The sequence below is a fragment of the Glycine max genome, chromosome 15 (assembly GCF_000004515.6).
Source record: "Glycine max cultivar Williams 82 chromosome 15, Glycine_max_v4.0, whole genome shotgun sequence".
Classification (NCBI taxonomy): Eukaryota; Viridiplantae; Streptophyta; class Magnoliopsida; order Fabales; family Fabaceae; genus Glycine; species Glycine max.
Genome location: NC_038251.2, coordinates 4,941,526 through 4,955,707, shown reverse-complemented (window position 1 = coordinate 4,955,707; position 14,182 = coordinate 4,941,526). Strand labels below are relative to the sequence as shown.

The 14,182-nt window shown below is 31.0% G+C and overlaps 2 protein-coding genes across 2 annotated transcripts; both read left to right on the top strand.

Annotated features, from left to right (window-relative positions):
* The first annotated feature begins 292 nt into the window (after nt 1–292).
* Nucleotides 293–2,430, top strand: LOC121173637 (G-type lectin S-receptor-like serine/threonine-protein kinase At1g11300). The gene is made up of 4 exons (XM_041010097.1): nt 293–468; nt 975–1,064; nt 1,936–2,086; nt 2,215–2,430. Exons 1-4 carry the CDS (start codon nt 293–295, stop codon nt 2,428–2,430), a joined length of 633 nt encoding a protein of 210 aa, XP_040866031.1.
* Nucleotides 2,431–7,194: 4,764 nt separating this feature from the next.
* LOC106794169 (G-type lectin S-receptor-like serine/threonine-protein kinase B120) lies at nt 7,195–10,952 on the top strand. The gene is made up of 7 exons (XM_014768105.3): nt 7,195–8,740; nt 8,902–9,009; nt 9,131–9,372; nt 9,460–9,670; nt 9,771–10,008; nt 10,100–10,247; nt 10,441–10,952. Exons 1-7 carry the CDS (start codon nt 7,420–7,422, stop codon nt 10,741–10,743), a joined length of 2,571 nt encoding a protein of 856 aa, XP_014623591.2. The 5' UTR covers nt 7,195–7,419; the 3' UTR covers nt 10,744–10,952.
* Nucleotides 10,953–14,182: the final 3,230 nt, after the last annotated feature.

Below are 14,182 nucleotides of genomic sequence, written 5' to 3'. Positions count from 1 at the left end.
AGAGCATCAATCTCTATCAGGATTGGCGTGTCAATGAAGCAATATTGTGAAATATGAAGTCACACAGACAGCCAATAAATTGTTAGAAGTGAATTTGAGGGTCAAGGGAGGACTTGTTGATATATTCCAACTTCAAACATAGTTTTCTTCAAAAGAATTTAGCTGAATGATCACATGAAAATTCACATATTGATCAACTCTTGATATAAAATTTCAGAAACGGTGCTCTAACTCTGCATATTAAGAGTGCATGATACACTGGTTCATTCAGGCAATGGGATTTAGTACGCACATGTTACCTGTTTTTCTCATTCTGTCAAACTATTACATAAATTTTGTCACTGCCTTAGACACCATTATAGTGTCTCTATTAATGAAAGACCCTGAAACTGTGACCTCTAATGATGGTACATTCAAGCCAGGATTCTTCAGCCCCGGAAAGATGTCAAATCGCTATGTAGGAATCTGGTATCTCCGAATCCAATGTCATATGGGTGGCCAACAGAGGCCAACCACTAGAGGATTCTTCAGGGGTTGTCAGTTGTCACCATATCCGACGACAGAAACCTTGTAGTACTCAATGGAAGAAAACAAGTGATGGTTTTGTCATCAAATATCTCAAACATTGAATCCAATTCAACCGCCCAACTTCTAATTAAATACTGGAAACCTTGTTACAGGCAAGACAATATGGGAGAGTTTCAAACATCCCTCTAACACATTCGTCCCAAATATGATAATTAGCACCAACCAAGTCAAAGGGGAGAAAGTTAAAGCTACTTCATGGAAAAGCCTTTCTGGTCAATATGATTCTTTCTTTGGGACCATTTTCTTGATTTCAGAAGGCAGGTTTACACATCCTGGATCAACAGACAACTAGTTGGGAAGCGGGTAATTCAACAAGGTAACTGCGATATTTATGGCTTCTGTGGCGCTTATGGAAGTTGTGATTCGAATAAGTTGCCAATTTGCAGCTATCTGAGAGGTTTCGAGCGGAGAAACCGTGAGGAATTGAATAGGCAAAACCGGACAAGTGGATGTGTGAGAAGGGAAGCAACAGCAGTGTGAGAGAACCTTCCTGTTTTTAATTTTGAAAACATTGCAACTGCAACAAATTACTTGAATTTAGCTAATAAGCTAGGCCAGGATGGTTTTGGTTCAGTGTATAAGGAACCATAGTCACGTGAAGTTTGATTCCATCAATAAGCTGTGAAATTTTAAATTTTTCTTAAAATCTTCTTCTAGGGAGTATTGAAAGATGGGCAAGAAGTAGCAGCCAAAAGACTTTCAAGAGCATCTAGACAGGGGACACAAGAATTATGAATGAAGTGACTGTAATTTTAAAACTTCAACACCGCAATCTCGTAAGACTCCTAGGTTGCTGTATTGAAGGGGAGGAAAAGATGTTGATCTTTGAGTACATGCCCAATAAGAGCTTAGATTTCTATCTATTTGGTTAGTCCCCCTTGATTCGTTATTTTTTTTTTGTCTAAGTGGTGAGGACAAATATGAAAGCCGTTTATCTTTCACTGGAGTACTTTACTACTCAATTTCAAAAGATAAATTTTTCTTCTTTTCATACTGCTTCTTCTAGATTACCTCACTTTCTATTGTTTCTTCAGATCCAGTCAAAAAGGTAGTCTTAGATTGGCAAAAACGACTTAATGTAATTGAAGGAATCTCTAGAGGTTTGCTTTATCTCCATAGAGATTCTAGATTAAGAATAATACAGAGACCTGAAGTCGAGTAATATTTTGTTGGATGGAGAATTGAATCCAAAAATATTGGTACGGCCAAAATCTTTGGAGGCAGCAAAGATGAGGCCAATACTAGAAGGGTTGTGTGAACATAGTAAGTTTTCTTTCTTTTTATCCAAGGTCATATTATCATGCAAAGCGCCATAATAGTTAACTTCATGTTGAAATTTAAATGCAGTGGTTACATGTCCCCTGAATATGCAATGGAAGGGCTGTTTTCAGAGAAATCAGATGTCTTTAGCTTTGGAGTTTTGCTGTTGGAGATAATTAGTGGTAGAGAAAACTCAAGTTTTCGTAATCACGAGCTGTTATTGAGCCTCTTAGGATACGTAAGCCTTTTCAAATTAATTCCTAGTTTGATTCATAAATCTCTACTTTCTTTTGCTGCTCACTAATAATAAAAATGATAAACTTTCAAATTTACATGCTAGCATTTATCTTTTTTTGTTATTTTAAGGCATGGCAACTATGGAATGAAGAGGAGATTGTATCTCTGATTGATCCAGAAATATTCAATCCAGATAATGTCAATCACATATTGAGATGCATACACATCGGACTTCTATGTGTGCAAGAATTAGCAAAGGAGACGCCTACTATGGCTACTGTGGTTTCAATGCTTAATAGTGAGGTTGTGAATTTTCCTCCTCCACGACAACCCTCGTTCATCTAAAGACAAATTGAGTTGAGAGGAGAGTCGTCTCAACCGAGTCACCATTCAAATCCCATCAATAATGTCACTGTCACAAATTTGCAAGGAAGATAGACGTTGAGTATGACAATTTGAGTTCAGAAGATAGATAGTTAGTTGTCTTAATGTGATTCCATTAATAATGCTTGGATTTGTTTGTTTACATACTAAACAAATATGTAAAAGAATTCTTCTCATTCTCGTCATCTTCTTTAAATCTAATGAATAACGAAAATAAAGATTAATTCTAATGTATTTATTGTTAATTTAAAACCAATTAAGATAATTACAAATATTTTAATTGAAATCAACAGTAAATAATAATACACCTTTACTTTACACTAATTAAACATGGATTGTCTCATGTCATAACTCATAACCATGTCCTTGCTTTGAGAAGGACATTTCGAAATGCATACAAATAGATTAGATTATTGTGCGTGTAAGAGGTTGCACAAGATAGGCCTAGTGTGGCCACGGCAATCTTCTTGATGCTGAATAGCCAAATTGTCACTCTCCAAAGGCAGAAAGCGTTAGGTGCAGGCTGATCTCAAGAAAGAGATGGATGCTCCATTTACAATACAAACAGACTAGTCACCATCCTTTCTCTGTTTATGGATCATTATTTTAAAATAAAAATAGGAATAGTGTTTTTATGCCACACCTTAACAACATATAACATTTTCTGACGCACCTTTTATTTTTTATTAAAATTTATTAGAAACTATAAATTATAAGTGTGACTAATTATTAAATAAAAAACAAAACTCATAGAATCTTTTAATTTCTGATAAATTTCAGATAATAATAAAAAAAATGTGTTTAAAAAATATGTTAGATAGTGTTATTAACATTCATCATTTTCTTTTTGTATAAAAAAAACGTTTATCTTTTTGTTAATATTTTTTATTTTTTATTCTATTATATTTTTATCCAGATTAGTTGAGGCTCAAATATGGTATTCAGGGTTGTTGCTATCTGCACCCATGATTTTCTAACCTACAACTTAGCCTTCTTTCCCCAAAAGTCTAGCTTATTCTTCACCCCCATCGGCCCTATCAGTGTATCTTCGTTTACCTCTACACTGTACCTCTTTCTCCTCAGTTGCTACATCTCCTTCTGTCACTCTTATTTTATACGAAATAAAAGTTGATGCCTTCATCTTTTAATTGGTCATATACTCATATTACGAACTCACCTTATGATTCATCGTATTAAAAATGGCTAATTTGATTTATTTACTGATTTTAAATTGGTGCCAGAATTTTTAAAAGTTTTAAAATGGTTCTTTATTTAATCAATGACACTCTAGTCTTTTAAAAAAAATTGTCATTTTTTTATTTATTTTTTAGCATGATTTTGAATTTTTTTATACAAGATGTAAAGTTTATCTCATTAAATTTATATTCATAAAAATTATAAAAATCAATCCATATTTGAAAAAAAAAATTCATAAACATTAGGACATATAAGATTGGTCTAATAAGAGAAGGTGAGAGATCACAAATTCATATGTCTTAACTCACATTTTTAATAAAATTAATAAATTAATATTTGTCGATTAAAAAAAATTCAAACATGATGAACAACACATGAAAAGTGAGCTTAAAAAATAATTAGAAAAAAAATATGATATTAAATTTTTTCAATTTTTTGTTACTCATTGGATTTATTTTTCATGCAATATGTGTTTTGTACTTTATTTATGTTCATTTTTATTCAAACAATAATTGATTCTCATAGCTTTCATCTAAATGAATTTAAGGGAACAAATTTTACTTCTTGGATCAATAAAAAATTTCAAAATCATATTCAAAAATCAAGAATGTTTTTTCTAAAAATCTAAAGTTTCATTAATTAAGAGATCATTTTAAAACTTTTAAAAATAAAATAACTAATATAGAAAGACAAATAATATTTGATAAAATTAATTAAAAAGTTAACTGGTGATAGAAAGTTGAAAGCGGATAACTAGAAGCTTTTAGACTATCTTATTAAAATCATAAATATTTAGTAAAACTAACTTTTCAAGAAAATAAAAAAATGTAATATGAGATAAAATAACATATTTTTAAAAAAATAATAAGAAAATTGAATAAATACTTTAAGGATAAAACAGAAATAAAATATAAAAAGTTAGAAACCAACATTTTTAAATAATGTTTTAAAAAATACTAGAAATTATTTTTAAAAAACTTACTAACCAAATAGTTAAACAATTTTTTTTAGTTAATAAAAAAATTTAAAACTAACTTAAATATGTCTTGCTGAGTAGTCAAAATAAAATATTTTTGCTTCATTATTTATTAATTGATTTTTAATTTAAATCAAAATAACTTATATTTGTCCACTATTTGACTATATTGTGGTTGGAACTTTGTCCATGTGGACGTGCTATAGTCCAGAATTTGTTCACTTATTATTTAAATTAGCATTTAATATTTATTTAATTCAAAATTATAATATTTGTTCAAATTTGATTTCCATGAAATTGAAATGGGCATTGGACTGATTTTTGACGTCCCAACCCACATTCCAATCAACAATGTTATAATCATTTATACGTATTTTACTTAAAAATTAAATAGATCACTTTTATTTCATAATAACAACAATAATTTTTTGAATTAATATTTTTATGATAAATAAATTTTTATTTTTAAAATTATCATATAAATTTTGTATATATATTTTGGATTAAAATGTTACTAGTTGATTTTTTATTGTCAATCAAGACATCTTGGTTATTTTACACATGAATTCTAATTAATTCCCAGAATAAATACAAATAAAAATAAACATTGAGTATAATGAAAATGTGGGTGTTATATAAAACCCGTGAGTGTGATGGATCATATGAGTCACATTTCTATGAACAGCCTCAACCCGTGCATGTCTAGATATCAAGCAACACCGCCCACAGAAATTGTTACTTGTTAGGACGAAGAATGAAATAGAGAAGATTTTTTTTAAATAAAATAAAATAAAAAAATATATATATTTATTAGATGAATAAAATAGAAAATATCAATAAGTTATTTTTCTATTTATTCAGAAAAATAAATATTAAATAAAAAACTAAATTGTGTATTTTTAAAATTAATTAAAGAAATTAAATTTAACTCAAAATAATTTTCACTTTATTATTAATAATATAATAATCATTTTCGAGCATCTTGTTTTTGATTTATCATATTATTGAACTCAAAATAATATTACTTTATTCTAAAACATTTATTTAACTTTAAAAATCATAAAAGAAAAATAAAAAAAGCTTCCCCTCATCAATTTTACTCTACTTGAAGAGAGAATAATCGTTTTCGAGTATCTTATTTTTGGTTTATTAAAGAAAGCGGGGAAAAAAATGTAAAAATAAGATAACAGCAAAAAAGAGTAAAATAATAGAAAATAAAATGGAAAGAAAAAAAGTTTTGAATATAATAAAATAATAAAATGATAGAAAAACATGATAACAAAACAATCTGAATTTAGTCGTTTTAGTCTCTCTCTTTTTTCTTGTTTTCTTTCTAATTTGGGTGGAATAAAAATGGTAGTGGGATTCCACAGAACTTTCTGTCTTTCTTTTAGAATTAGAACAACCAAAGAAAGAAGGGAACAAATTTTAAAAGTTTTTGTTCTTCTCCAATCCATTCCTTTCCTTCTCCTCTTTTGCAAACAAACAAAGTGTTAAAAGATTCTTTTTTCCTCCTTCTAAATAATGAAAAAAAAAATAGTACTTTTATTTTATTTGCCTCCATTTTCACATGTTCATACATACGCTAAATGTTTGGCCACCAAACTGGTAAAATTCATTTTAGAATAGAAGAAAATGTCAGACATGGCAACTGTTTTGTTAAATGAAAAGGATAGACGAGTCAGAATAATAATAAAAGATAGATAAGTTGATTTATTTGTAAATTATTAGGATTTGATTGATTAAGTGTTATAAGTTAACTTAAGTTTAAAAGTTGACTTAATTATTTAAAAGAGTCGCGCTTATTTTTTATTTTACTTTTGGTCGATACTGCTGGGACGTAGAAAATGATTAAACAAAATGTGAGATAATGTTCGAATTACTCGGCTTTGAAAAACGCTCACGTTTATGTTATGTTTGTATTTATTTATTTATTTTTGTTGAATTATATGTTTGTATTAGAATAAAAAAATAATTAATAAAATGAACATATTTATATCATTTAAATTTTGTTTATTCTAAAATCACATTATTGTTTTTTTCTTGTTATAAAATTATTCCTTTATCATAAAACTATTTTATATTTTAAGAACTTTATTTAACTTTTTAAGAAATTAAAAAAATGAAAAATAGAAAAAATTTCCACTTTTATTTTAAGTCAATTTAAGAAAAAAATCTGATAAGTCTTAAAAATATCCTCATTTTTTCATTTTAAATAACTTATAAAATTTTGATATTTTCTGTTTTTGGTTCTGGCACCTAAAATTGTAGTAGTGTACGTGTATGATTACTGTTACTTTTTAATACTAAGGATAGCCGTGAAAAACAAAGTGCGGTAATGTGTATCAGTTGGAAAGGTGAAGTGAACCTTTCTACGGAGGGTTCTCTTCTCTGCCGCAGTGGAAGCCATTAATTCAATGATTAGTCTTAATAATACAACTTAATGCCGTACCTTTTCTCTTTTAATAATTAATTATTTGCTTTGACAAATAAAAACAAAAATAATATCAAGTTACCTATATCCTACTACTGTATGAGTGTGACCTTGTGTTCCATTCTCAACTCCGAGCCGTGTTTTCAAACAACCACAACACAAACAAACGTGTCTTCTCAATCAAATGAGGTCGTGTTCTTCTCCCAAACTCATTCGGTCCAATTAATACGTTCCATCTTCTCCCTTTTCTCATTTCATCACAGTCACACCCACTAACCATCTCCATTTCTCCTTTTATGCTTTCATCACTGCCACTCTCACCGCAACAGCTCATACTAATACCATGGCAGCGGCGACGATAATCTACTTTTATTTTTTTCTCTTCTCCTTCGTCTCTTTCCACCATTTATTGTTTTCTTTCGCAGCTAGTTCTAAGACCAGGATCACGCAGGGCGTCACGATCAGGGACAAAGAGCATGAAACATTGGTGTCAGAAGAGCTCAACTTTGCGATGGGTTTCTTCAGTTCCGACAACTCCTCTTCCCGCTACGTTGGAATTTGGTACGACAACATTCCCGGACCAGAAGTTATATGGGTCGCAAACCGCGACAAACCGATCAACGGCACCGGAGGAGCCATCACTATTTCCAATGACGGCAACCTCGTAGTCCTCGACGGAGCCATGAACCATGTTTGGTCCTCAAACGTTTCCAATATTAACAGCAACAACAAAAACTCCTCAGCATCGCTTCATGACGATGGCAACCTCGTTCTCACATGCGAAAAGAAAGTGGTTTGGCAAAGCTTCGAGAATCCAACGGATACATACATGCCCGGTATGAAGGTGCCAGTGGGTGGATTGAGCACTAGCCATGTCTTCACTTCATGGAAATCAGCCACGGATCCTTCAAAGGGAAACTACACTATGGGGGTGGATCCTGAAGGGTTACCTCAGATAGTGGTTTGGGAAGGGGAAAAAAGAAGGTGGAGAAGTGGGTATTGGGATGGTAGAATGTTTCAAGGGTTGTCCATCGCAGCAAGTTATCTTTACGGTTTCACGCTTAATGGGGACGGTAAAGGTGGTAGGTATTTCATATATAACCCGTTAAACGGCACGGATAAGGTGAGGTTTCAAATAGGGTGGGATGGATACGAGAGAGAGTTCAGGTGGAATGAGGATGAGAAGAGTTGGAGTGAGATTCAAAAAGGGCCTTTTCACGAGTGTGATGTTTATAACAAGTGTGGGAGTTTCGCGGCGTGTGATTTGTTAACGTTGTCCCCTTCTTCGGATTTAGTACCTGTTTGTACTTGCATACGAGGTTTTGAACCGAAGCATAGGGATCAGTGGGAAAAGGGGAACTGGTCGGGTGGGTGTACGAGGATGACTCCGCTCAAGGCTCAGAGGATTAATGTTACTTCTTCTGGGACTCAGGTTAGTGTTGGAGAGGATGGGTTCTTGGATCGTAGGTCTATGAAGTTGCCCGATTTCGCACGTGTGGTTGGCACGAATGATTGTGAGAGAGAGTGTTTGAGCAATGGTTCTTGTACGGCGTATGCCAATGTTGGATTAGGGTGCATGGTGTGGCATGGGGACTTGGTTGATATTCAACATTTGGAAAGTGGAGGGAACACATTGCACATACGCCTCGCTCATTCTGATTTAGGTAAGGTAAAGAGTCCCTTTTGTTTATGTTTCCGTAAATAACATTTTCAATTTTGATTTTGACTTTAAAATTGTCTATGAATATGAAGATGATGACAAGCTTCTATGATGGTCAGGTTCTAATAACATATATTGTGACTTGTGTGTCTTCAAATTATACAGATGATGTTAAAAAGAACAGGATTGTGATAATATCAACGATTGGGGCGGGGTTAATCTGTCTAGGAATCTTTGTATGGCTGGTCTGGAGATTCAAGGGAAAACTTAAAGGTGAAATATCCATCTCCTTAGACCCTAAATTTCTTCTCTCCCAGATACTTTGCCAGTAAGCCAAAGGTGTCAAATGCTGTTTTTGATTTTGACTTGTCTATGTTTCTCATTTTCTCTCCAGTTCTGCCTACAGTTTCCTCAGTTTCTTGTTGCAAGAGTAGTGATGCACTACCAGTTTTTGATGCAAACAAGAGCAGAGAAATGTCAGCAGAATTTTCAGGATCAGCTGACCTTAGTTTGGAGGGGAACCAATTAAGTGGACCAGAATTTCCAGTTTTCAATTTTAGCTGCATTTCAATAGCCACAAACAATTTCTCTGAAGAAAATAAGCTTGGGCAAGGGGGCTTTGGCCCTGTCTACAAGGTAAAAATGCTTCTATTAAGCCCATCTTTTAGTAATAAAAAAAAGTCTTGCTAAAATGTAATGAAAATTATTTGCTCCATTTACCAGGGAAAGCTTCCAGGCGGAGAACAAATAGCTGTTAAGAGGCTCTCAAGACGGTCTGGCCAAGGTTTAGAGGAGTTCAAGAATGAAATGATGCTGATAGCCAAATTACAACACAGAAATTTAGTTAGATTAATGGGTTGCTCTATTCAAGGGGAGGAGAAGTTGCTGGCATATGAATACATGCCAAACAAAAGCTTGGATTGCTTTTTATTTGGTATGTTTCTTCACATAAGCCATGTTTGTTTCTTTCTGCATTTTTAAGTACCATGAAATTTTCTTAACAATTTTGCACTTTTTGGTTAACATCATGACAGATCCTGTCAAACAAAAACAACTAGCTTGGAGAAGACGTGTTGAAATCATTGAAGGCATTGCAAGAGGATTACTTTATTTGCACCGGGATTCAAGACTTAGAATAATACATCGAGATTTAAAAGCGAGTAACATTTTGTTGGATGAAAACATGAACCCAAAAATATCAGACTTTGGCTTGGCCAGGATATTTGGTGGGAACCAGAATGAAGCCAATACAAACAGAGTAGTTGGTACATAGTAAGTATACTTTGATTTTGCTTGTATTTTGAGTCATCCACTTGTAAATTCTTACCTGGACCAGGCTAATCTTAATATAACTCTGCTGCAGTGGTTATATGGCCCCTGAATATGCAATGGAAGGTCTGTTTTCAGTAAAATCTGATGTATATAGTTTTGGTGTATTACTACTAGAGATTTTGAGTGGCCGCAGAAACACTAGCTTTCGTCACTCAGATGACTCAAGCCTCATAGGATATGTGAGTACCCCCTATTACACTTTTTTTGTATCGATGCAATTTGCATAAATAAGTTATGTCAATTCTTAGTTTTGCTGAAATTTCTAACATGTTTAAAAAACTAGTTTGAAAAATGTGTGTAAAGTTGCAACATTTTTAATACAAAGTTTATTGAAATGCAAGAAACTGATGTTTTATGATGGAATGGGTGTAGGCATGGCATCTTTGGAATGAACACAAAGCAATGGAGCTTCTTGATCCTTGCATTCGTGATTCTAGTCCTAGAAACAAGGCTTTGAGATGCATACACATAGGGATGCTATGTGTGCAAGATTCAGCAGCTCATAGGCCAAACATGTCTGCTGTGGTGTTGTGGCTGGAAAGTGAAGCAACAACTCTTCCCATACCTACGCAACCTTTGATTACTTCAATGAGGAGAACTGAGGACAGAGAATTTTACATGGATGGCCTTGATGTTTCAAATGATTTGACAGTCACAATGGTGGTAGGGAGATAGAAATTGATTCCATTCCCTTTCTGTGTCAGTTTTGTTTGCACTTCTCTTTCACCCTTCACAAGTACATACATAGGGCTCATATTGTTTTACTTTTCCCTTATGGCCCTGGTGAAATTAAACTATACTATACCCTTAATATTGAATTCACATTTGTATATATCAATTTGTATTTTGAGACTTCAGAGAAATGTGATTTGTTACCTGACAAATAGAAAGAAAAAGGACTAGGATCACTTTATATGGGGTAGGCAAGTATGCAACAGAGAAAATTTAAACTAGTTTCATATCATAAAAAAGAAAATTTCAATTTTAGTTTGTCGACTTTAGGTGCTATCAGTATCATGTTACATGTATGCAGGTGTAGGTAATTTTGTCTTCCACATGCACAGAATAATTCCGGAAGTCAACAAACTAACCTTTTCTTTTACACGTGATTTGTCCATTATTTTCAACTGCAGGAATTACTTTAGTAGATAAAATATATTTTCAGCAATTAACTTTCATAGTCCTTTTTTTATATACTTTTAGGATTTGTTTCGACAGGAAAATGTAAATTAGAAAGAACAAAAAATAGATTTAAAATTACATATATCACAAAAGCAAAAAACATTATTTAACGTACACACTTTTTTTATATAAAAAAGAACATGCACACTATTTCTAAAGTAGATATATAAATGCAAACTATTAAACTCCTTAAAAGTACACATAAGAGTAACTCACCAACTATTGTAAACTTTAGTCCCAAAAATATGAAAGTAGATCGGTGTCTTTAATTATAACGCTTCTTGTACGATTTCTTTTATTAATTTTTAGGGTAATTAAATTACACTTACATCTCTTGAGATTTAATAAAATTTGATTTGATATAGTACTCCTTTATTTATTTTTTCACTCCACACAAATCTTCTTTAAGTTACATGTTAGATTACTTTTTTGTCACTTAATTTATTTCCTGGTTCAATTTAGTCTCTTTATTTTAAAATATTTTTTTTATCAACACAAATATTTTTAAATTTCTTACAAAATTATATTAAGTTAGGGAAAGTCAAAGTAATCTAAAAAAGGATATTGGATAAAATGTCGTTAAACTTCAACAAATATAAGTGGAGTTTATCCTAATTTTATCCAACGGGCGTAGATTTTATCAATTAAATATCATTAAAAATATCATTTTTATTTATTTCTATCGAAATTAAAACACTAGAAAAAAAGACGGGAAACTATATTCCACTCTTCTACCAGTATCCTCCTTTTCTCTAATGCCTTATTAGACATTTGAAGGACTCGAATTTATGATTTGTTTCCTCTCTCTATCAAGCATATTAATGAACTTCCAGTCACTTTCTTTGAAGAAGCTTCCTTTGAAGATCATCTGTCGGATGGAACTTCCTTGCAAATTCCATGGTTTTAAAATTTCCTATCCCATCATGGTCAAGTTTCAACAACTTTTAGTCATTAGGATCTAGAAACAGAATGAGTCTAGAAACAAATAGTACTCTTATTTAATGAATTTGAATTACGTACACATCAAAATATAAATAGCATTAAAAAATCAAAATACAAATATTTTGTCCACAAACAAGAGCTATTTAATGAATTTGAATTACGGAAACATAACAAATGGTCATTAGTAAACCATAACTTCGTTGACAGACTTCAGTCAAGTTAACGTTTAGTAAAACTTTCCGGCCGTAATTACCTTTTTTTTTATTATTATTATTGAAGGGAGAAAAAACCCCAGAACAAAAGTAAACTAGAAGTCCCACGGGAACGCGGTGGCCGGAACAGCACAAGAAAGAAAAGCTGGGACTGTATCAAAAACACCATTCTGTCCATTTAAGGAAAAAGCATAATTAGCTAAATAATCAGCTACTTAATTTTCCTCTCTTAAAGTATGACGCCAAGAAATTGCTAACTATAAATAAGTTTATCATCTCACTAATTAGTTCCTTAACTTTTATATAATTTTGTAAGAAATTTAGAAAATGTGTTAATGAAAAGAATATACTTTTTTATATAAATTAAAGAAAATTTGTGTGGAGTGAAAAAAACAAAGGAGTACTATCAAATCAAATTTTATTAAATTTGAAAAGATGTAAGTGAAATCTACCCTACAAATAATAATAAAAAGTCACATAAGAAACATTATAGATTTATAATTAAAAACTAATTGATTGGACATAAGTTATTAATGTACTGAGGTTAAGGTTTAATCATTAAGTTAATATTTGAGTTTAATTCTTAATAAAAAATAATTTTGGGTCAAATTTTAATCAGTATATCTTTCTCTTGATGAACTGGACAACTGAGAAAAAAAATCATAATAGACGCCGTTCTAGTTCATATTTTTAGGACTAAAGTTTACAATAATTGGTACTTGCTAGCTTTTTTTTTTTAATCAAGAAGTTGGTAGGTTACTCTTGTGTGTATTTTCTAAGGAATTTATTAGTTTACATATTTATATATCAAAGTTGCATGTGTTTTAAATAATAAATTTTTACATTCCTGTGTGAATATAAATTTTCCATTCCTCCTAATGAAAATACAAATATAAGAAAATATGATAAAAAAATAAACTATAGCATTTTTAGGAATCAGTAATATCAAAAATACTTTTTAAAAAAATATCAAATTTTATATATATATATATATATATATATATATATATATATATATATATATATATATATATTCTCGTCTTCATATTTTCATAAATCTATCAAAATCTATAACATAAACGCTCCCAGAGAAAAGAAATTAAAAGACAAAATATAATCATAAACTGTTACATTCCCATCAAGTCATAAACCATGGCATAATGGAGGGATATATCTAATAGAACCTCATAATAATTTTTTTAATAAAATTCCAATTGATGTTTATTTTTATTTTTATTTTATTTCAGTACTTTAGAGATTTTTGTTCCTGCTTTAGTCTTTAAATTTCTTTTTTTTGTTTTATTATATTATCAAATAATAACATTAAAATATAACAATGACATAATCAATACGGCAATTGAATCATCACGTCGGCAAATAATTTGATAAGACAATGCCATTTAATTTTTGTTGATAAACTATGATTTTAAATTTCCATTTGTTTACAAAAATTTATGAGATCCAATTAGTTGACATTATTATTGCAAGTTAATGAATTGTTAATATTATTACTGCAAAAGACTCTTTGTTAATATTATTATTATTGCAAGAATTACATATCTAACTCCTTAATGTAACAAGTTAATGAATTGTTAACATTATTATTATTGCATCATCAGTTAATGTTTTTATAGAGCAAAGACTAAAATAAAGAATTTTAATCAAAGAAATATAAAAAAGAAGAAACTAGAAAAAATTAAAACTAAAAATACTCTATAAATAAAACTAAAAAAATATTTAAATCTTAATAGTATTAATTTTTTTTATGCGCGGTCAGT